We start from the raw sequence: 25,794 nt of genomic DNA on the forward strand, positions 1-25,794 counted from the left end.
TGAAAAATATTCTCAAATAGGCCTGCTAACCGATAGGCAATACAGTTTTTCCATAGCCAAGGTGTATTTTTAGAAGACCTTAATCCAAAAAATTACATTGTACTCTAACATTTTCAAGAAGTCTGATCACTTGCGGTGAAAAAAAAATTTATGGAGAACAGAGTGGCCAACTTTCTTAAAAATAGTTTATCTAATACTGATTCTAAAATGGTATCACACATGCTATTTACATTTTTACAAACAAAGATATGGCCTACATGGTGATTAAAGTGATGGTTGGTGGTTGTACACTTTTGCTTTTGTTTGTCATTCATCGTTACTTCTGTCCTACTCATTTCCTCAAAGGTTAACTGGAAGAGATCCCATTCAGGGATAAGTTCGCCTTTGTTGTATTTAATTGACTCTGTAACTGTGTTTCTCGTGTTTATATTTCTATGTACAATAAAGTAAATACATACATACATACATAAAGTGAAGTATGGTGATAACTAGTAAAAAAGACAGAAAAGTTCGATTATCTCGAAAACCACGAAACTTTTACTAGACCTTTAATTGCATTTTCTGGACCAGCCTAAGGTGCCCTGTCGATGGTTAGAAGGTTGTCCATTAATTACTGGGCAGCCTGTATATGGCACCCTAGTTAATAATGTAAAACATGGAAGATATTTCGATTAGTTGAAATTACCCCGCAGTCGAAATTGTCCCCCTGCACCTTAGACATAAAGTTTTACTTTATAGCGACATATTGTTGTGTACCGTACCTAACGTAGGTACTATAAAAAAATTAATCCCTAAAATTCTATGTCAACGTAGTTTTGGACCACTCTCCCAAAATAAACTTAGCTAGTGGTTGGAACAGTGGAATCTTGAGCATTGCGAGGGTTTGAAGGCACGAGTTTAAAACAAACATTGCTACCGAGTCAAACACAAAAATTTTCACCACGCTCAAAATAAAATACCAACCGTAAATAAAACTATAATATTAATTTATGTAAATAAAACTGAGTCCATTTGTTTCACATAAAGTTATAACTTATAATTTATAATGTATTTTTTGTCATATTATCATTAGTCCTAAAACTGAGACCGTTCACTTATCAGGATTTTCGTAAGGTTGTCCTATAAATAAGTTAGGTTTGTTTTATGGCAATCCTGAACTGAAAACGCGGACAAACAATACATTATGACTTAAAACTTTATGGGAAACAATAGAGACCCATTTATAATAATATATATGAAATATCCTTAACTCAGGACTAAATAATCGTGCCAAACACACACATATTCACGGGATTCGAACTAAAGACCTTCTGCTAATTCTGCTTCAGTTTATTACCAACTAGGATAGGTGACCGTTTTAAATGTAAAGCTACATGGTCGTTTTTGGCTGGCAAATAATCCAAGTCATGTTAAACAGTTGGCATATAATTTTAATATTAAAATTGTGTTACAACTTCTAAATTTCTCATTGTCATTTACAATCAATCTCCTCAATGTACCTGACTTCATTTAAGTCCAAATGAACGCTATAGTAATATGTATCGTTCAAAATCATCACTTAAAACACCACCACCACCAATCAACATGAGGAAACCACTCAAAATTTGCATCAAATTACTTTAATACTCTTGTGGATAAAATTGAAGTACAAATAGAGCCTTTACGAGCTGGTGTGGTGAAAATATCTGATCCGAATGGTAAAAGAAAGAATATTTATTGAGTTATAAAATGCATTTATGTATATAACAAATAACATCTGGGAGACCGAGCCTTGCTCGGAAAACGTAAAAAAACTCAAAAATGCGCGTTTTCCCAGAGAAAAGACCTAGCTATTTTTTTCCTCCTCGAAAACCCCCATTTAGCAAATTTCATCGAAACCGTTTCCTATATCCCCGAAATATGTAAATAAACAAGAATTTCTCGTTTAAAGGTATTAGATTAGATAGATAAAAAGTAATATTACAGAAATTTACAAACTTAAAAACTAAATCTAAAAATTAATGTGTAGGTATACTGACTAGGGTCGATAGGTATTTATTTATTATTATTATGTATTCCAGTCGGCCCCGCACGCCACCAAGGTGGAGCTTGGAGACGAGATCGACAAGGAACTGAAGATCGCAGAAGAGAAGATCCAGCAGAAGAAAGAAGATATCGAGAAGGTGAAGGCCTCGCTGCTCAACCCTGACGATAAGGAGGTGGGTCGTGATTTTATTATTATATACATATATATTATTTAAGAGTGGATTTTTATTTCCCATCATACAATTAGATATGAGCGCCGATAGGCATTTAGCCGGCGGCGGCGCGCCGGTCAAAATCGGTCGGCGGCGGCGGCGAATCGGTGGCGTGGCCTTGAAACACCTTTGATTAATGAAAATGAATTCAAACCAAAATTTTACCGAAAAAACATGTTTTTGCTGCAAAATTGATTAAATAAAGGTACGAAAAAAGTTTTATATAGCATAAACGGTATCGCGCCGATCGCGCGGCACAGTGGCGGTCTTAATCTTGGCGAGGCCCTGGCCGGAAGGTCTTTGCGAAGCCCTTATTATTATCTTTTGTGCTATGTAAAAAGTAGCGGATTGACTGTATCAGGGGAACGTCTGGTCGACATTCCATAGAGCCGAAGTGAGGAAAATTCAAGGTCCGTCATTAGCCAATATCGACCCAACAAACCGATTTATGTCAAAAAGTGAGGCCCAAGGCCGAGCTCCACCTAAAACCGTAGACCTGATTCCGACGCCTTCCCATGCGAGGCCAGAGGCTGAGCTGTAGGTAAGCATACAGCTTAGAATCGAACGCCAAATATGAGCTTGGCTGACGGCAAGAATGCCCGGAGTGCCGATTACGGCGCGCCTCTATGCGAGGCCGAAGGCCAAGCTGCAAGAGAGCAGAGCTTGGAATTGAACTATTGGTCCAGTGTAAGGAATTCCGAAGGCCGACAAAGACCGAAACCATAGTGTTAAAGACCTGGAGCTTTCCTGCAGGTGCATTCATGTGAGGCCTAAGGCCGTGCTGCAGTGAAGCTAAGATCGGAGAAGAACCAATGACCAGGCATTTTAAAAGTGAGCCCGAAAGTTAAGCTCCAAACAGGGCCGAAAACTTACGAGGTTCCGATAGCGTCTTCTATGCGAGCGATGCGAGACCAAAGATTGGGCTGCAAGAGAGCATAGCTTGAAATTTGAACAATGGCAAGCTTAAATGCGTCATTTCCGATGCCCTTCCGTGCGAAGCCAACGGCTGGACCTTTGGGCATGAAAAAGCTTATATCTGAAATTAACCCCTTTTTACACCTTTTAAAGACATTCAAACCATACTTGCAATGATTAAATTCGCGGTGAATGACGGATGAGCTAGCCAGCTGGCAAAATTAGTCATTTCATTGCCCTAACACTAGCAGCGCGGTTACCAAACAGACAAGTTTGAATTTACCATCAGTATTTTTGACTTATATGGACCTAAAATACCTTTTGAATGTCTATAAGCTATTCAGAGTGGCGCCGTTAAACATCTAAATTAGATAAAATATATATTATCTGATTCTGAAAATAGTAGTATCTAACAAGGTCACGCCGATGCCACGCTGATAGGGCAGCGTCGGCGGCGGCGGCGCGAAAACTTTGTCGGCGGCGGCGGCGCGCCGGCGCGGCGCTCATATCTACATACAATACAGTATAGAGAAATATAAGTAAGGTACGTTTGTTGTATGGGAGCCCCACTTGAATTGAATATTGAATTAAATATTCATTTTATTCTGTTTATAGTATTTTGATGTTATAGCGGCAACAGAAATACACCATCTGTGAAAATTTCAACTGTCTAGCTATCACGGTTCATGAGGTACAGCCTGGTGACAGACAGACGGGTGGAGTCTTAGTATTAGGGTCCCGTTTTACCCTTTGGGTATGGGACCCTAAAAAGTCCCAAAGTGAAGACCTAGCCTCATTTACTCGTATTGACTTAATTAGTTTTATTACAGATTTTTTTTTAATTCATTCACTCCAAAGAGTTACAGGTTACAGATTTTTTTTAGTTGATTCACTCCAAAACATAGCTATTAATATTGAAGTCTTATACATGAGCACTCTCCAAAAGAGGCGGGAGTTACAAGATATTATTTGTCTTGGAACTCCCTACTCTCTGATTATGACCATGGTCCCGTTTGTTCCCCAGGACGACCCCTGGGCCGGCCTCTCCTACACCGTCGACACCGAGACCGGTAAGTCAATTATCTTTGCATTTTTTAAGGATCTGTCGAAATTATTTTACTTGGCAGTCCTGTGGTGTGTGTGCAACGCCACACTCACACTGTCTTAGCGTAGCCTTATACAAGTGCTATGTTATATTATCCAGAATAAAACCTTACTTATAACCTATCGGTTGTATCATTAACGCCCAACCTCACATGGCGATCCTGGCAGGGTCGCCATGTAGTGTTGGACGTTAAATGGAACTATTTGGTTGGAGTATAGGTCTATAATGTCTAGAATAACATGTGTACGAGCTTATATAGTATAGGCTATGTTATGTGTGAGGGTAAGGCGTCACTACAGTCCTCAAAAATTTCAACTGTCTAGCTATCACGATTCTTGAGATACAGCCTGGTGACAGACAGACGGACGGACAGCGGAGTCTTAGTAAAAGGGTCCCGTTTTTACACTTTGGGTACGGAACGGAACCCTAAAAACCATGAAACAGCAAGCTTTTTAAAATTCTAAAATTAATAGCTTTTTTACTTCGAGCAACACCGGCTTCCGACACATCAGAACTTTTTTAGTTTTTACTTTTGTTGGCCATTTTTCTAAAAACTTTCATAGCACCTGCCGTCCTGCGCTAAGGTAAGTACCATTATTGTATAATTTTCACACCCCCTAGTGTAAATTTAATTCTATAGCGTGACGAGCGTTATGTCTATTTTAATATGGGATTTTGAACAGCGCGCCAAGCTGGACGTTTTGGAAACTCAAAATCCCATACAAAATGACGCGCGTACTGTCATGTCACGCTATGGGTCGCGCGCACCCGAGATATTAGATACATCGCTGTCGTCGCATTGTTAAGTAGCTCGGTACACGCCAAAGGCCGTCGGACTACTGTTACTTTTTACCCGACTACGGCAACGCAAAAGGAGGGTTATGATTTTGACCGGTATGTATGTGGGTATGTATGTATGTATGTTCATTTGTTCCCTCATAACTTATAAATTTCTCATTATTACACTGACGCAAGCGTCAATATATCCAAAGAAACATCATGCTCCATTAAACAAATACCTACTTGAAACACGAACATACAGTGCCAATACAAAGATTGCCGCTATCAACCCCTATATACCACATAAGGGCGCCTCCCCTATGTATGTTCCGTCAAGGGTGCTCCCCCAATCATTAGATGTATTTGCGATCGGCCCTTTGTAATACGTTCGCTTTTTAGACTGCGATACGGATATCTTGGATACGGAATAGGAGGGTAATGTTTTTTAGAATACTGGGTAGTAATATCTACTATATGACGTCACTGTTTGAAATTAGTAATAATAAAATCATTAATAAAATACACATGTAATAAAACATTGTTCTTTTGCCAGTCAATTTAGGAGTCCTGTTAACTTAATCTAACCTGATGATAAATGTTTTGTTAAAAAAAAAACATTTTATAAACAAGCTTTTATCGCTGACTGTACTTTTCTTTCCATTTTCGTTCAGTTCCATAACGATGTTGGTGAAGCTTATAAATCATAAATCATATATTTATTTGTAAACAGGTTTTTACAGATATAATTGTACACTTAAAAAGAGTGTCACTATGTTTAGCCATTAGGCATACAAATATTTTCCAGATGCTGCATGCATATTTACAAACTTAATCTATAAAAATAAAATATAATTTAGTAATTTACATTCCTACATATACCTATATATACTTAATGTCACCAAACCAAAAATACTTGATCGATTCACAGGAACTGGTGTCACTTTCCACTTTTGTACTGATGTATTATTTTAATGAACAATCTTCTGAGCTCACGAGACATGACGTACTTGACTTAAGATCCTATGTCCCCTAGATGGGGCAGAGGGCGTCCACAGTGACTCTCCATGTAGATCGATCTTGAGCTTCTCGCTTCATTTCGCTCCAAGACTTCCCGATCTTCTTCGCCTCGTCTAACACCGTCCGTACGCCGCCAGGAGCTCACGAGACATACAAGAATATAATTTCAGAGCTCCTAGCCGAAATAACTTCTTCTTCCTCGCGTTGTCCCGGCATTTTGCCACGGCTCATGGGAGCCTGGGGTCCGATTGACAACTAATCCCTTGATTTGACGTAGGCACTAGTTTTTACGAAAGCGACTGCCATCTGACCTTCCAACCCAGAGGGGAAACTAGGCCTTATTGGGATTAATCCGGTTTCCTCACGATGTTTTCCTTCACCGGAAAGCAACTGGTGAATATCAAATGATATTTCGTACATAAGTTCCGAAAATTCATTGGTACGAGCCGGGGTTTGATCCCGCGACCTCCGGATTGAAAGTCGCACGCTCTTACCGCTAGACCACCAGCGCTTTCTGCTGCGTTTCCTAGCCGAAACAACAACAACTTAAAAAAAACTAAGTATTATTAATTAAAACCCCCGAATTCGATTACATTTCGCTGCGGCACTCGTGCGCACCCCGTACAGCACCATTAGTCATATGAGTCAGCCATTTCTGGATTAATAGAAATTATGGGACTCAAGCCACGCCACGGCTGATACAAAACGCGTACAAGTTTTAAAACTTTTAAATAAGATGTAAAAAAAGGTATTATTAATAATTTCTATAGCTATACGTATTGCTTTGTCGACGAATTGTACACAAAATTTTAAATAATTAAAATTTTTTGAGGATGGGGATACTCAAGATCGGTCGCTACCGATATACCGCTAGGCACTATTGAATAACTGCGCAAAATCCTACCAAAGACATATGTAACTTCGTATAAGACGTATAAAGTCTAAGGAAAAAACGTGCCTCGGAATTCAAGTAAAAGTCATTCTCGAATAGATGTCGCACACACCTTTAGCCTATCCTCAGCTAGATGGCGTGACGACACCGTTTCATATTTAACAATTTTAACACATAGATATCAGTGAATGAACATGAATCAAAATGATAAAAAAATAATAAAATCATTTATCCATATATATACATTTTTTGATAACTTTATGCGTTTTCATTTTGAGTTTTAGTCGTGTGTCGATAGATGGCAGTTAATTTACAGTGACTACAAAATTTACAATGACAGGACCCCTCTATACTATCTATTCTTTTTGATCCTACTCAATTGGACTGCCTACCGTTTGACACAAATACTATCTAGTAGTTTTAGTTACCGGCTGTAGGTATCATCCTTAGAGCATTTAGTAACTGGAGACGTCATGGCTGTCATTTTCTGTACGAAACAGTCTGCGATTTTTGCGGGGGAGGGGACGTCAAATGTATTGCTATTTCTACATGATTTGTACGTAACGTACAAATAGCCATGTCAGTCCATACAAAAGTTTGCACAATTGTACAAGTTTTTCGGAAGAGGGGTAAGCTCTTACAGGCGACTCCAGTTATTAAATGCTCTAAGGTATCGTCAATACATATTATAAAACAAAATCCCCCGCCGCGTCTGTCAGTTTGTCTATCTCTATATGTATGTTCGCGATGAACTCGAAAACTACTGAACGGATTTCTATCCGAAGATTCTTGAGGAAGGTTTAGGTCTGCCCGTGCGGAGCCGAGGCGGGTCGCTAGTTTAAAAACAAAACACAGATTTTAATCACAAAACGTTTTCCAGCTGCTGTTAGGTTTCTGAATAACATAGTAGTAAAATGAGGACTACGTTTGGAGAAGCGGCCATCCTCTTTCCTATTAACTATATTTTACTCAAATTCAAGAAAATCGTTGCTCACAAAGTGCTCTCCAAAGCAAACATACAATACCAAATCTCACATGTTAATTCACAAAGCGGATTTTAATTCCACAATGATATTATTAATGATGGTAGCCCTGGGGATTGAGACGTTGCTGGCAACATTAATCACGCGACAATGCGCGCATGAGCGTTATGTGGACGCCATTGTGCTTTTAAACGTGGAAGCTTCAATGTAGAGGGCATATCCTGATATATCAGGCACATTTATATAGTAAATGTTTTCTTAGACTAGCTGAGAATTAAAAAAACTGTTGACTATAAATACCTACGACTCCTACGAGTAGAATATAGGTATATAGGACAACTTGAATCACGCGACAATGCGCGCATGAGCGTTATGTGGACGCCATTGTGCTTTTAAACGTGGAAGCTTCAATGTGGACGGCATATCCTGATATATCAGGCACATTTATATAGTAAATGTTTTCTTAGACTAGCTGAGAATTAAAAAAAACTGTTGACTATAAATACCTACGACTCCTACGAGTAAAGTATAGGTATATAGCAACTTGAATCACGTGACAATGTGCGCATGAGCGTTATGTGCCCGCCATTGTGCGTTAAACGTGGCTTCAATGTGGAGGGCATATCCTCATATATCAGGCACATTTATATAGTAAATGTTTTCTTAGACTAGCTGAGAATTTAAAAAAACGGGCCAAGCGCGAGTCGGGCTCGCACACGAAGGGTTCCGGTACCATTATCTATAAAAACGGTCACCCATCCAAGTACTGACCCCGCCCGACGTTGCTTAACTTCGGTCAAAAATCACGTTTGTTGTATGGGAGCCCCACTTAAATCTTTATTTTATTCTGTTTTTAGTATTTGTTGTTATAGCGGCAACATAAATACATTATCTGTGAAAATTTCAACTGTCTAGCTATCACGGTTCGTTAGATACAGCCTGGTGACAGACGGACGGATGGACGGACGGACAGCGGAGTCTTAGTAATAGGGTAGTTTTACCCTTTGGGTACGGAACCCTAAAAACCTGTTGACTATAAATACCTAACGAGCTGGCCCCAATTTCACCACGGTGACAGGTGCGACAATTGTAAAATCACTGTTGCTGACGTCACAGGCATCCATGGGCTACGGTTACCACTTACCATCGGGCGGGCCGTATTCCTGTTTGCCACCATCATTGTATTATTTAAAAAAAACTTTATTATATCGGAAAAAAACAGATATTTCTTTTGCGAAGTTTCTGACAATTGTCAAGATTTAGAAGAATTGTAGGTAATTCTTGACAGGTAATGAGTTATATGTCGGAATTTCGTGACAATTATAGTGTTTCTTGTGACAATTGTCATAAACTTAGAAAGAGAAATATCTCTTTTTTTCCGATATTATAAAGTTTTTTTTAATAAAACAATGATGGTGGCAAACAGGAATACGGCCCGCCCGATGGTAAGCGGTAACCGTAGCCCATGGATGCCTGTGACGTCAGCAACAGTGATTTTACAATTCGTCGCACCTGTCACCGTGGTGAAATTGGAGCCATGTACATAGGTATATAGAGGGTTACGAGACGTCAGGAATTTTCTTGACAACGTTTTACAGTACATATGATATGGCCCCTTAAATTTTCGACATAGGCAAGTATTGTGCTAATTACCGCACTAGGGCGGTAAAGTAGCACCATATGTGCTGTAAAAAGTACCTACGAGTACAGATGTAGGGCATAATTATTTTCCATCGTATTTTCACGGAAACTTATAACGTGTCTTGCTATTTCACTCAGTCTCGATACAAAAAGTACTGAGGTTGACTGAAGTAGACATGACAAATACGAACGTTTCCGAGACAATACTATGGAAAACAATTATGCACTACATCTTGACCTAGATAAATACACTCAAGGAAACATGAGGTTCTCGACTAGCAGTTCTTGTATATAGACCTTATTATATGTTTTTTTTGTAGATAGAACGCTTCAAAATGGCGGAGCAACGCTAGTTTTAGATAAGGCACCTTATCTAGTGTCAGTGATACGTCACATACTTAATAAAAAGTTACACCCATTCATAGACTAGGCCGTTGGCTCTGTTGTGATGACTAGCCGATACAGCAACGCTAACCATCGGTGAACCTTAATGTCTTCACAACAAGACTTACATTTGGTCAGTCAACATTGACAGAAATCTGGGTGTCATCGTGAGAGGCACTTTGACAGCTACTATGTACAAGTAGGCATTACTTGATACTCTTTCATTCATAGTTTACTGTTGGAAGTGGGAACGAGTTGTCAAGCAGGAATGTTGCGGATGCAGATTTCTTGAGGATATTTAAAGGCTGACATCCGCGGATGCGGATGTCAAGATTAGGTATTTAAAAAACGTCAAATATTACATTTTAGTAATTTTTAGAGCACCGTACAAAACTTTGTTCACGGTGCTCTTATGGGATCACTTCGGTCTTGCAAATCGGTTAAATGCGTTTTTCTCAAAGACCGTTTGATGTAGGTACCTACCTAATATTTGGAATAGTTATGGCAAGTACCATCACTAATACTGTGAATTTGTCAAAACTGCTTATTAATTTTAAAAAAACGAATCGTTTAGTATTTGAGCAAGAATATAGGTGCGTCATATTTAATAAACAGTAACTTAAAATCTAATAAATCTAAATCATTAAGCTCCGCATCGATTTTATGCGGAGAGGATTTTGAAATTAATGAGGAAGTTCCACGGTTGCGGATGCGGATGCAAATATTCGCAACATCCCTTTTGCTTGCGGTTGTTTGCCCTTTTCTGCCTATTTTTGTGTCCCGATTTGAGGTTTTGTTTATTATTTTTAGAAAACTGCTGAAGTTACAAAAAAACTGCAAGTGAAAAATAATTTTTTCATTCAATTCTTTGACTTCTTCCCTTGACACCCATTACACACAAGAACATGGTACCTACATTATGACGTTTAGTTTCACTCAGATCGATCCTAAGGATTCGTATTTCGTTTTAAAACTAGCCTTAGTAGAGCCATTTCGTACCCAATTTAAAAAGAACCATTAACAAAAAGAAATCTATCTCGAAAACTTTCGAAATTTATGCATTAAAACATAATTCAAAACTTATGATCGAAACGCATAAAAAACTTAATAAAAGTCTATTATCTCTGGATTTTTGAAAAGGACACGTTTTCGAACGGAGTGGCGTCGGTTCAATAATGAGCTCAAACTCGACCGATTTAAATAGAAACCTGTCCTCGTACAGCTTATTACTGCCGGTGGGTCTTTCAGAATTGGTCGTGTTCCCCGAGTGACAGCCGCGTTCGAATTTCAAAAAGACTCGGGTCTTTTTTCGAGTCGACTTTCCACAAGTCATCGCTCGGGCAGTGTTCTCTGTGATTAATACTTTGGCTCTTTTTTGGGGTTCACTAGGTTTTTGAGGGTTCAGTGAGCATAGGGAACCCTCGCACACGATCATAATATGTACAAACGCTAGTTTATTATAAAAATCAGATAATGTAATATGAAATAAAATGTGGAGAAGAACGAACAGATCGGTGTAGCGATGCGATTTTTTATAGAATGCCTAAATTACCTTAAAATCCTTGGAAGCGTCCATATGCTAGCTACAGTACAAGCCATGAAACCTACGGTTTTTAACCATCGAGGTTAAATATAGTCTGTCAAGCAAAGTATGTCAGTAGCAATGTACAGCAAAGTGAAGTAGGGCAACACTCAAAGAGCAGTATTGCGCTAAGAAAAACGGCAATGTAATACATCGAACCAAAACATGTAATTATCATAAACTCAAATTTTACAAAAATTTAAGATCAACGAGCATGATTGTACATTGTATTAGGCACCAGGAAATTCGAAAACAGTGTTGCTAATTCGCGATTTTTCTAATTTGCTGCCTTTTGCTACTGACAAGATTTTCTTGACCAAGTATATATAATACGGAACCCATACGTATCGTATTCAGCCGAAACGATCTTGTCCATTTTTAGGGTTCCGTACCTCAAAACGAAAAAACGGAGCCCTTATAGGATCACTCGTGCGTCTGTCTGTCTGTCCGGCCATTCCCCCCCTTTATCTCTGAAACTACTGGACCTAAACCTAACTACTGGACCTAACTACTGGACCTTTTGAAAAAAATACACAAAATAGTACTTTACCTATAGATGACAGGAAAACCTATTAGAAACGTGCAGTCAAGCGTGAGTCGGAATTATGTACGGAACCCGTGGAACGCGAGTCCGACTCGCACTTGACCGGTTTTTTTGTATCGAAATTGGTGATATTATGTATTTCCTGCACATTTCGCCTTCTTTACAAAACGTTTGATCCCTTTGTGCCTTTAATCATTCCTTTGTTGATTGTCGGCTGGCATCATCATAACTTATTCACAATTTCATACGTTTTGCTTTGGGGCTAATGTAACTTATGTACGAATAAATAGTTCGATAGGTTTTTGATATTTACTGAATATAATTATATGAATTCTATAGTGATTTAAATTTTATTTTTTCTCAATTACTTGTAATGCATGTTAATTATAAGATATAATGTTTTGAAAAGATGTGTCCCGCCGAGTTTGTTGCCGGTCCCATATTGGGATACCCTCCTCCAATTGAGGGGGGACTTAAATCTTCTCGAGGCAGAGGTGTAGGGTTGGAGCTTGTAGCCGGTGTAGCTTTATTTGACGTTCATAAGCGCATTGTAATATGCCTACTTGAATAATATACTATCTTTATCTTTTTAAAAAGTCGGTAGAAACGCTGGTGGCCTACCGGTAGAGTTAAACCATGATAAGTCTGCAGAGATTTTGACAGCACACGCAGTGCTAGTGTTATTTTTAGAGATGCCCCGAATAGTGCATTTGACCGACTACCGAATATTCGGCCCCTCTCTCGGCCGAATACCGAACATACGGCGACCTAATATTCGGCATGACATGCGAACATTTTGAGTCACAATTATTATGAAAACTGTTCGCCAACGAAGCACGAAACGTTTGCTAAGATTTATATTATGTTGAACAGAATTTTAATAAGTCAGTCAGTAAATCAATCAAATCAGACCCATGATAAAAATAAAATATTTTGTATACGACATATGGTCAAAAACGTGCCTTCGTATTTAGCTACTTTCCAAGAATACATTTTAAATATTAAATATACCTCGTTTTTGGTTATTTTTTTGTGTAATTTTTCTTTTTAGGTAGGTGCAACAGATATTCGGTATTCGGCCGAATAGTAGGCAACATTCGGCCGAAAACCGAATATTCGGCAAAGATGGCCGAATAGGCCGAATACCGAATAGTTGCCGAATATTCGTGGCATCTCTAGTTATTTTAAACGTCAAACTTCTATGAAATTATGACGTAACGGGCACTGCGTGTGCTGTCAAAATCTCTGCAGACTTTTCTTGGTCTAACTCTAAGAGCGTGCGACTTTCAATCGCGGGTTCAAACCCCGGCTCGTACCAATGAGTTTTTCGGACATGTACGAAATATCATTTGATATTTACCAGTCGCTTTTCGGTGAAGGCAAACATCGTGAGGAAACCGGACTAATCCCAATAAGGCCTAGTTTACCCTCTGGGAGGGTCAGATGGCAGTCGCTTTCGTAAAAACTAGGATAATACTTAGGATTAGTTGTCAAGCGGACCCCAGGCTCCCATATGAGCCGTGGCAAGATGCCGGGATAACGCGAGGAAGATGCATGATGATGGAAAAATGTTGGTAGAGTCAGACCAAAATCATTGCATGGCATTTGCAAGGACAAAGTGTGGAGATGTCATTATTGATGTCAAATTTGTGTGAAAATTGACGTTTATAATGACTCTACGCCACCTGTAGAGATAGGTATCTGATCTGAGGTTGTAATGTAATGTATAGTCAAGAGTGCTCACTCCATACATCAGTTTTGGCAAAAAGAATAGATAGTATAGAGGGGTCCTGTCATTGTAAATTTTGTAGTCACAGTAAATTTACTGCCATCTATCGACACACGACTAAAACTCAAAATGAAAACGTATAAAGTTATCAAAAAATGTATATATATGGATAAATGATTTTATTATTTTTATATCATTTTGATCCATGTTCATTCACTAATATCTATGTGTTAAAATTGTTAAATATGAAACGGTGTCGTCACGCCATCTAGCCGAGGATAGGCTAAAGGTGTGTGCGCCATCTATTCGAGAATGACTTTTGCTTCAATTCCGAGGCACGTTTTTTCCTTAGACTTTATTCGTCTTATACGAAGTTAGATATGTCTTTGGTTTTGGTATGCTCAACAACATAAGACTTTCCGGTCGGTGCTACATCTATTGTCACTTGACAGTACTACTAGATACTGCTACTTAAAGTACTGATAATTCCGCTACTCGATGCTAGATGTCGACTATGAAAATATTAGTCTTTTTGGTACCAAAACTGATGAATGGAGTGAGCAATCTATGTATTTTTTCTCTATGGTATAGTCTGTCAAGCCATTTCCGTCAGAAGAAAAAGCGGCAATTTTGAAAAAAATGTAGGCGCGTAGGGTTATAATCACATAGAAAATCTAAGTTTCCCGCTTTTTTTACTCACAAAGTTGTTTGACAGACTATAGTAGGAAAAACAAAACATACTTGGATACATCCGTGATCAAATCAGAAAAAAACGGTTTTCCCATTGTGCGATGAATTCGAGGAAATGCCTTAAACATTTCTAGGGAGCGAATCACAAAAACGAACGTAGGCGTACTTATTACATCCACTCTATAACGTAGGTATAATAAATAACCCAAAATCATTATACGAAACTTAGGTCCCTTTTACTGACAGGTTGATCGAAAAACCTTTTTTATTCAACCTCCATGAAATCTATCAAATATAGATCTTAAATCGATATGCAAAGAGTCGGAAATCAAACTGTCGGCGTTAATGGAATGGATATGGGTTTGGAAAACACAAGGACGCAAAGAAACTGTAAGGTCAAATGAAAATAGACCTAAACACTTGGAAATAAAGCCTAATGTTCTTAAAATATCATAATGACTCCTTCGCTTTTTCGAAACTGACATTCTAAATTCAAACCGAACAGGTTTTTGAAACTTACCAATATTACGAAAAAAACTCGTCTACATTTTCAAATTCAAATTAAGAACTATCTGGGAATCATTCAAAATACCCATTGTTTCAAACCGATCCTATTTTATTTGACAATTTAATTTCAATTCTATTGTAACTGAGATAGGTTAGATTTTTGACTGGCAAAGAATGGCTGTTACGTTATTGCGTGTCTGGAGCGGTGCGTATTGATTAGCAAGTGAACCGGCCAATGAGAGGCCGTGTATTCCCAAGATGGCCGCCAAGGGTAGGTCTCCCTTCAGGATATCCATCTATTTAATTTATTACGCATTGTGTTCCACGGACATTAATCTTTTTTGCTTTTATTAATGTTACGCTGTTTTATTTTAATGAAACCGCTTTTCCCTCGTTTCCCGGCCGCCATGTTGGTTTCCCATTGTTTTATTGATCTGGGCTAGGGAGTGTTATTCGGGAAAGTATCCTGCTCCTTTTGTTACATTATAAGATTATACTGCCTATTTCTCATATGTTATCCAGGGCCACTTGCACCATCCCACTAACCCGAGGTTAAGCAGTTAAACTGTTAACTTAGTGTCAAATTGTACTGGTAACCATGGTAACTCCAGGTTTAACCGGTTAATCCGGGGTTAGTGGAATGGTGCAAGTGGCGCTTAGAATCGTGCTTAGGCGTGACAATTACGACGATATAATCCGTAAACTTTGTTTTACATACAGGTATTAAAAAAATTATATAATTAGGCTTTACTTGCGGAAATCTATGTTAATAAAATCAAAAATTTACTTTGCTAATTCGTGAAATAGTAGGTACAAGTATTTCATATCCGAAAACCCTACAGTCAGTACTTTTTTTTCTATAATTTAGGTAGTGGTAATTGTCCCAAACCCTCATCAATAAAAAAACTTATTATCCACACCCATTAACACCCTTTTACCCGTTTCTAAAGTCTTACGCGAAAGGCAACAGCCACCGGCATTTTTTCTACCTGACTTTAGAAAAAAAAACCTTTACAAGATTGTCTCTGGTAGCTTTTAAGATAATCACGTTTGACAACTGCGGTCTGGTAACAAAAAGTCGACAAATTGCAGTTTTTGTGGGGGTGCTGCTGATTTTGAGATTAAAGGACTGGTAATGATATGAAGTTCTTTTTGTTTTCGATTTTATTCTTTGGAGGAGGAGGTTATTCGTTCATTCGTTTAATCGTCTGACATCTGACAATATTTAAGAACAGAAAAATTCACAGCTTCAAGCAAGACTCGAACTTCCTGCCTTTCGGAACACCGGTTCGGTTAATTAAAATAAGTTTTTGGCAAAAATTTCATTTTTGGTACTAGCTTTTATCGCTGACTGTACTTTTCTTAACGACAGACAACTAATACTCATCGAGACAATTCTAAAAACCCCTAACACAATTAGGTTGCGTTGTTTCATCACAGAGTTCCTATGGCCACCGCCTGTCTCCATCATCAGATCAGCTCGATGGTACCATAATATTGCATTGTCATCCGATTTATACATGCATGCAAAATTTCAGCTCAATCGGAAACCGGGAAGTGGATCTAATTTAACTTGCAAGATTTGATTACAGACCGACAGACAACGGGACAGGATGAAACTAAATAAAAGCTTGTAAAAAATGTAGTATCGCTCGCAGACGTAGCTGCTTGACAATTAAAATGCTCAAATTACATACGAGCTTCACAATCTTCAGTTATTTCGGTGGCAACACGCGCGAGTCATCGTGACGTCACAAGATGGCCGCCGCGTCACGGCCAATCAGCGGTTTGCTCCGATTTAAAAGTTGCCAGTCTAGTGGCTGCTTTGCCTCATAAGTATCAATTTAATAAGTTTTTTTATATAAGTATAAGGCCGGCAACGCGCTTGCAATCCATCTGTTGCAGGTATCCATGGGCAACGGTAATTACTTACCATCAGGCGATTCGCCTGCTCGTTTGCCTTCTGTCATAAAAAAAGATTCGAACCGTATAGTGCGACATAAAATAGTACAAATTAAATAAAATGGAACTAAAAAACATCCATACAAAATTGTTGCCATGTTTTTAGCATTTTACATCAAAAATGTGACAGTTACGGAAGTGGCGCCCTCAATAATGTTCTACAATTTCTTGTCGGACTATAGCTATGCTACCAACTTTGTAGGCAAGTTCACACTAACTATAACTAGGGATGCGTTCGCTGCACACCATTTTACATCAGATAATGTTGATACTCCACAATATCTTGGTCCAATATGCATAGAGTCTCACTCTCTCACTAAGCAGAATGTGAGATGCAAATACACATTGGACAAAGAAATTGGACAGTCGGAATACCACCCTAATCTAATGACCGTAATAGAGTCTGTGTGGAAAGAGAAGAGTCGTAGAATGTATTGGATCCCATACATTTCACGACTCCTCTCTTTCCGCACAGACTACATTGTTTTACGCGGTAAGCGCAATGTAATTATTCCTACATTCCGTTGATCGCATGCGCTCAACGCTGCTTTTTTTTTTATTAGCTTATCTGCCGTATTCGAACTTCAAGATATTCACAAGAGACGACACGTACTAGATCCATTCTAGATACGTTATAGTTTAGATATCAACTCTTTTGCAGCGCAATTCGGGCAACCAATGTCACTTTTACGTTAGATAGCGTAAGATATCTATTAGATGTGAATTGGATCTCTAATCATATCCTGAGGAAATCGTTCAAGAGTATCTGCAGAATCGCGCAAATGTCATATTTGACAGGTTAGATCTTAAACATATCGTTATCGTATCTTAGTGATGTCTAAAAGATATCTAATAGATGTCTATTTCAAAATCCGAATCGGGCCCTATGTGTGTGTCCCACTGCTAGCAAAGGCCTCCCCTCTTCCTTTCCAATCCTCCCTGTGCTGAGCAAGATCGCGCCAATCCCGCTGAAATGCATCTAGGTCGTCCCGCCATCTCTTTCTCGGTCTGCCTCTGCCTCGACTACCCTGGGGATGCCAGCTAGTGGCTATTTTGGCCCATCTGTCATCATGCATCCGGCAGACATGTCCAGCCCAGTCCCACTTTAGCGGTCTTCACCGCAACATCGACGATTCGGGTTTTGGAGCGAAGCTCTGTGTTCCTCACTTTGTGAGATCTTCGTCGTGTGAGATCTGCGTTTATAAAGGGGCCCACTGATTAACAGTCCGCCGGACGGTATCGGCCTGTCAGTTGTTCGGAACTGTCAAAATTTTGTTCTAACTGACAGGCCGATACCGTCCGGCGGACTGTTAATCAGTGGGCCCCTTTAATCACATAAAACAACCGCGCGCTTTATATATAGTACCTAAGAGTTGGTAAGAGCTCGAGTCCACTGAGTCTGAATTTGAAAAACTCAACTCGTTTTTACGAGACTCGGTGCTTAAAAAACTTCCGAGTATTTTAAGTCCCGAGTCGAGTCCTTTGTTGAGTCTTTTTTAAGAGCAAGGACTCGAGTCTCCGAATAAAGACTCCGTCAACAATTTCCTAAATAACAGTAAAGAAATTAGGCGTTATTGTATCATTTGTGTACCTAATTCACGAATTTTTCATAAAGACAATGCGTTTTGATTTCTTTTGTTAAAAAAAACAAATTCTCTGAAAAGGACTCAAGTCGCTACAAAAGACTCGGGTCTCTAACAAGTTGAAAAGAACTCGAGCTTAGACTTAATTATAAGAGTCTCAAAAAGTGAGTTGAGTCTTGAAGCAGAGGACTCAAAGGTCTTAACCAACACTAATACGATACGCACTTACATTGTCTTGTTCGTACTAAAACATTGCAAACAACTTTCACAAGCCACATTTAAATAAGATCAGTAGGTACCGATACAACAGTGCACTATTGACTGTTACCATTGTGTTGTTATTCAACCGAACTCGAATCTTGAACTTGCTGCGAAAACGCTGATCGACCGTGACTTTGAGATACTTTTATTGTTATTATAGACTAATAAAAGTAATACGTTGACAGTGTTGACACTATAAATTTAGTTATCTGTGATTCGGCCTTTCGATATACTACTTAGTTCAATAGAAATTTTACTTTTTACCTTAATTTCTTCGTAATCTCACACTTTTTGGGACCATACCATAAACATAAGCGGTGGTGGCCGAGTCTGACATAGCTTCCCCCTATATAGACCTTCATGCACCAAGAAGGAGTTTTGGCCTGAGTGTCAAAGTTCAGGCGGTTCCGCGGCCGGCTCCCTGACACTATGCATCGCAGTCGTAACGTGTTTTGTAGTTATTCGTTTTAGGATATATATTCATAATGTGTACCTTTCCTGTGTATGCTGGTTTTAAGGTATTTATCTATGGGTTACTACAGCATTTACCAAACTAAGGGTCGCGAGCGAATATTTAGTGGGCCCTGAAACTACGAGGAATTTGAACGGTACCAATAATATTTTATCCCCCTTTTTAAGACAGTCAAGAGGTGGGTCCCAAATTTGTCAGTTTTTGTTGGGTGGGTCGGAGCCCTGTCAACTTTGGGAACTACTGGGTTCCTAGTTAATACCTGAAATAAAGATTTTTCATTTCATAGCCCTACATCATACACTTTTTGCCATGCTTGCCATACAAAGCACATTAGTTCCGTACACAGCTCCCACCCAAAAAGCGCTGATGAGCGATGACGGCCATCTTCAGCGTCACCATGACTAGAAAATGTCGGGCGAAAGTGAAGCTTTGTAAACTGTGCTTTTCTATTTCGTCTACACTTACTATTCGGTGCTTTTCGGCGGGTTGATGACCGGATTTAGATGTGTTTCTTCCGGATTTGACAACTGGAAATACTGAATACTGATACGTGTCGGTGGGTATTTTCACTTAAAAATAAAAAGTGTACAGACTATATACCTAGTATAGAGATGGCCGAAGAGATGTAGGTGAAAAAGTGGATACATCTCTTTGTAGTCGATTGTAGCATACTTTTTTGCGACTCTACTCAGACTTTCGATTTAAAAAGGAAAAATAAAGTGTAAAAAATTCAATCTTATAACCTTTAAACGAGCAATTCTTGTATATATATATATGTATATTTATTTATTTATTTATATATATATTTCAGTGATCTCGGAAACGGCTCTAACGATTGCGATGAAATTTGCTATAGGTATGGGGGTTTTTTAGGGGGCGAAAAATCGATCTAGGTGTTATCTCTGGGAAAACGCGCATTTTTGAGCTCGGTCTCCCAGATATTTTTGTATGGATCATCACAACACTGACACCCAAAGTGTTTATTAAAAACTGGGTACATGTTTTTTATTGTTTTAATCAATAGTCTTCGTGATTCTGAATCGAAATAGTCGAAAAGTTGTTAATTTTTCGAAAATAGTAAGGTTGTGAAAACTCCCAGGGACCTAAACCTAATAGAGTGCCTAGAAAAGTGAATCTTCGTGAACTGTTTTCTATTTCGTCCATTCGGTGTTTTAAGGGGCCCACAGATTACCAGTTCGCCGGACGATATCAGCCTGTTAGTTGTTCGGAGCTGTCAAATTTTGCGTTTTAGGGCTCATTTAGACGATGAGAGAATTCGCATGCGAGTTTCATTACATTGCGGGTTTTGATCGGTCGGTTGAATTGTACGTAATCAACAGTCCGCAATGTAACTAAAAACGCATACGAGTTCGCGCGCCGTTAAAATCAGCCCTAACTGACAGCCTGATATCGTCCGGCGAACTGGTAATCAGTGGGCCCCTTTACGGTTGATGATCAGATTTTGATGTTCGTTCCGGATTTGACAAGGCAATAATGACACGTGTAGATACCTAATCAGGCCCGGATTTAGAGACCTAAGAGTCTCTAGGCACTTTTAGGGAGGCCCCTTGGTCCTTCTCTATCTCAAAACCATTGCTAGGTTGCCTGGGCCCCTAGGCTCCAACTTCTTAAACTTCTCCGACTTCTTCCATCTTCAACTTCTCCAACATCTTCAACCTAGGCGGGATGGCCGTGCGTATCGGATCACGGATTAAAATGTTACTACCTATATTAAGAATGGGAGAGGATCGGGCTGCCAAGAGGGCGTACCTGGTAAGATCTGTACTGTACTGGGGAGACAGTGTGGAAGCGGATCTGCGTCAGCTTCAAGCCGATAACTGGCACGCAGGGATGTTGCGGATGCAGATTTTTTGACATCTGCGGACGCGGATGCGGATATTTAAAGGCTCACATCCGCGGCTGCGGCTGTCAAGATTAGGTACTTACAAAACGTCAAATATACAAATTTTAATAATTTTTATTTAAAAAAAAAACGAAACGTTTAGTATTTGAGCAAGAATATAGGTGCGTTATATTTAATCTGTAACTTGGCTGACTTTTCTGGATCTAGACGATTTCGTTATATGTAGGTAATGACGAAATTACCTAGCACTTACGCTGCCGCTAAGACGTTCCTGTACCGACTTGTTTGACATCCGCATCCGCATAGCTCCGCATCGATTTTATGCGCATGCGGATGCAGATGCGGATTTTGAAAATAATGCGGAAGTTCCGCGGTTGCGGACGCGGATGCGAATATTCGCAACATCCCTGATTGGCAGGAAACGGCGCAGGATCGGGAAAAGTGGCGTGCTCTCGTTTCGGAGGCCGAGACCCTCTTTGGGTCGCTGAGCCATATTAGTTAGTTATATTTTGGGCTAGATTTATGGTCAGCATCAAATAGAAAATATATAGGGACGGACAAAGTGGCCAAATATATCGTAACACACCTTTGTTTACCATAGAAATAGGATGTGTTCAGATATATTTAAATACTTTGACCATAAATATTTATTTGATGTTGACTGTGCGTGTAGAGTAAACTGAAGCAAATCGGATCAAGGGTTAAAATAAACATTTCGAAGTCGATGTATTTAGAGTTAGACCAAGACAAGTCTGCAACGATTTAGATAGCACACGCGATACAAGTGTTATTGAAATTTATAAGTCGTAATTTCATAGAAGTTCGACGTATAAAGTAACACTTGTACTTTGTGTGCTACCAAAATCGTTGCAGACTTGTCTTGGTCTGACTGTATTTGTTTCTCTTAGGTACGTCTCAACCAGTAGGGTCTAATAAAAGAAAATTCGTCCACGTACATACCTAGGTTCACTATGAAAATTATACTGATCTAAATTAGCCTGGATAATATGAGTTACTGAAAGTTTAGAACATTCAGCTTGTAAGTGATTTTAAAAATTCTTCATTAATGGAAACATAGTGTAGACATATTTTTCTTCTCTACACATGTATTATAGGGAAAGGCAAAAATCACATTCTATCCCTAACTAACCCGGAGTTAACCGGTTAAACCTGGAGTTACCAGTACAATTTTACACTGTGTTAACGGTTTAACTGGTTAACCCTGAGTTAGTGGGACGGTGCAAGTGGCGCTTAGTCTTCTTATCTATAAAAAAAATCGCTTACCTACTTCTATTAGGGCTACTTGCACCATTCCACTAACCCAGAGTTAACCGGTTAAACCTGGCGTTACCATGGTCACCAGTACAATTTGACACTGGGTTAACGGTTTAACCGGTTAACTCCGGGTTATTTGGCTGGTGCAAGTGGCGCTTAAGTAGATCATTTGTTTAAGTATACAACAATATCTAACCTTTGACATTTACTTACATACACGACGGAAACACAGAAATCGTATCTAATAAAATGTAACCGATACTTCCTCCACGAATAAAATATTCAACTCCAATCCAACAAAACGATATATAGAACATACCTAAATCTACGTATCCTTAAAAAAGTAAAACGCAACTCCCAAACACAGTCGTCTCGCTTCAGCTGACACTAAGTTAAGCGCGTTAGAGAGAGACGCGTATATTTTTAAAACTAGTCTTCAACGGCTCCGCCTACAGAGCGGCATAGTAGGCCGTGATACCGGTTGGCTCGAACAATATTAAAAAAAAGGCAGTCCGCACGAGGCAAGGGACAAAGGTTCATCCAGACCCCATTATAATTCCGTGGCTGTATGGAGCGGTATCCTTAGCCTCCGAAAAAGTGTAAATCATAGTGCATGGAACTGCCAAATCATACCTATTCCGCGTTTTTACCGGCCAGTCATTTCGTGAAAAAAATTGACAATTTCTCTTTGGATGACAGTGTGGTTTTTTTTTATAAACAATATTTGCCGGTGTTAGTGAACGTTTTCTAGTGTATCTGTGGATATTTGCTCGGTATGTGTGTTTTCTTATTAGTATTTGTTGGTTAAGTAAGCGCATGGAAATCTAAAACGTAATGTGTTTGTTTAGTTTTAGTGTTCTCGAAATGGTAACCAACAATTTTGAAAATTTATTGATAAGTATTCTTCCATATTACGTAATTTATTACATTCATTTAAAAAGTTTATTATAGATTGTAGTATTAGTTAGTAGTAGTAAACTCTTTATTGTACGAAAATACATATTAAAAACAACATACAATTAGTAAGAAGTACAAAGGAGAACTTATCCCTTTGTGGGATCTCTTCCAGTTAACCTTTCTCTCTCGATTGTCTATATTCTCTCGATTATTCTCATACATTTAGTGCAGTTCGAATATTATAAATATTTTATGGGGTTAAATACCTCCAGTCAAACATAGAGTTGATAATTGTTTTGTATTTAAATGATTTAATTATTAAGCCAGCCAATATCTGAATTGTATGATAAAAATATTTCTTATACTATTAGTAAAAGGATGGATTATAATATACTGGCGACCGGCCCCGACTTCGCGTGGGTTCCACAAAATCTTAACAATTCCTCAAGAATTACTCTATTGGTAGGTGCAAACCGCATGAAAATCCGTTCAGTCGTTTTTGAGTTTATCGCGAACATAGATACCTACACACAAACAGACAGACGCGGCGGGGGACTGTGTTTTATAAGGCGTAGTGATGGCAGAATACCTAGTAACATGTAGGTATAATATGTTTGTTATTAGCACTGGATAAACGGCAAAAAAAAAACGATCACCCATCCAAGTACTGACCCCGCCCGACGTTGCTTAACTTTGGTCAAAAATCACGTTTGTTGTATGGGAGCCCCACTTAAATATTTATTTTATTCTGTTTTTAGTGTTTGTTGTTATAGCGGCAACAGAAATACATCATCTGTGAAAATTTCAACTGTCTAGCTATCACGGTTCGTGAGATACAGCCTGGTGACAGACGGACGGACGGACGGACAGACGGACGGACAGACGGACAGCGGAGTCTTAGTAATAGGGTCCCGTTTTACCCTTTGGGTACGGAACCCTAAAAAAGTCCTCCGCCGCGTCTGTCTGTTTGTATTTGTATGTTAGCGATAAACTCAAAAACTACTAAACGGATTTTCATGCGGTTTTCACCTATCGAAAAAGTGATTCTTGAGGAAGGTTTGTGTATAATCTGTTAACCCGTGCGAAGCCGGGGCGGGTCGCTATAGTTAAGCATAAATCTTATAATAAATAAGTTTTCGCAAAGCTCGCTCAAAACTTATCATACTTAAATGGATATTTATATATGTACAGAGAGAACACTAAAATTACTTATATCTCTATGGTTATACTTAATCCGAACCATGCAGATACCTAATATTAATATAACTAACACGGGGATGTTGAAACTGTCGAAAGCCGCCACTATTGAATGAATAGGTCTGTTGTTAGGAAATCTTGTAATTATGCACTCGTGCTGTAATGTCTTACATAAGTTTAATAACCTCATGTACTTCATGTTTATTAAGGTCCAAGCTTGTCGCAATATTATCTATGACGTCCTCTTAAACATAATATTATCTAGTACTTCGCCTAGAACAAAAACCTCGTGACTCGTGACATTTTGACCCCTCTAACGCCTTGCCTAGCCCTCTAATATTATAACTTCAGAAATGAATTTATCGGTACAATCCTTCTGCCACATTTCATGAATATTGGATTGAATAATACTCAAGATATCGTCTAAAAACATGGAACATACAAACAAGAAAATATGAATGTTCCACGAATGTTCACTCCTAGTTGTAGGTAGTGATCTTGCTTCGCTAGGTCGATAACGAGTTCTCCATTTTTAGGTCCTTTCCTTGGGAGTAACTCGGGTTCAGACCTACTCAAGTTCCCATATTTATTTACACAAACGGGTCTACCGCGATATATTTTCATTTCTACTCAATTTGCGCCTATCCCTTATCATTGGCCTTCGAGTCTATTACATACTATACAAGCAGTGTCAGGTAGGGATACAACGTTTTTCGTTGTATTCTACATGTACTTAAAATAGAGCTTTACTAAGAAAGGATTTTGAAATAACCCTTAAGGCCCACTTGCACCATTCCAATAACCCGGGGTTAACCGGTTAAACCTGCAGTTACCATGGTTACCCATACAATTTGACACTGGTTTAACGGTTTAACCGCTTAACCCCGGGTTAGTGGGATGGTGCAAGTGGGCCTAAGGGGGTTAGGGGAGGGCAGTGTTATAAATGTTGTTACCCAATGCTTTCAGAAGTATCAGACCATTTTTGCTGTTGAAATAAAACCTCGAAATGTGCAGAAGCGGTGATAAAATAACAAGTCATTCTGGCAACATTTTGACGTTTAAAAAAAAGTCTCATGATGGGTGCGTTCGCAATTTTCGGAAATCGGCATGTTTGTCAAAGTTAATAAGTTTAGGTCCGGGTAATTAAAAATTTATTTTCATTTCTACTCAATTTCCGCCTATCCCTTATCATTGGCCTTCGAGTCTATTACATACTATACAAGCTGTGTCAGGTAGGGAGACAATGTTTTTCGTGGCTGTGTAACCTATCCCTTATG

At 39.0% G+C, this 25,794-nt stretch overlaps 1 protein-coding gene across 3 annotated transcripts in view; it reads left to right on the forward strand.

The window, feature by feature from the left end:
* The window catches only part of LOC134802315 (segmentation protein cap'n'collar-like), a 183,006-nt gene that overhangs the window by 81,620 nt on the left and 75,592 nt on the right, over window positions 1–25,794 (forward strand). For all 3 annotated transcript variants that reach the window (XM_063774907.1, XM_063774905.1, XM_063774906.1), the window contains 2 exons: window positions 2,061–2,198; window positions 4,177–4,222. In XM_063774907.1, coding sequence (XP_063630977.1) covers window positions 2,061–2,198; window positions 4,177–4,222 — 184 coding nt within the window. The remainder of the gene's footprint in view (window positions 1–2,060; window positions 2,199–4,176; window positions 4,223–25,794) is intronic.

This window comes from Cydia splendana, chromosome 24 (assembly GCF_910591565.1).
Source record: "Cydia splendana chromosome 24, ilCydSple1.2, whole genome shotgun sequence".
NCBI lineage: Eukaryota > Metazoa > Arthropoda > Insecta > Lepidoptera > Tortricidae > Cydia > Cydia splendana.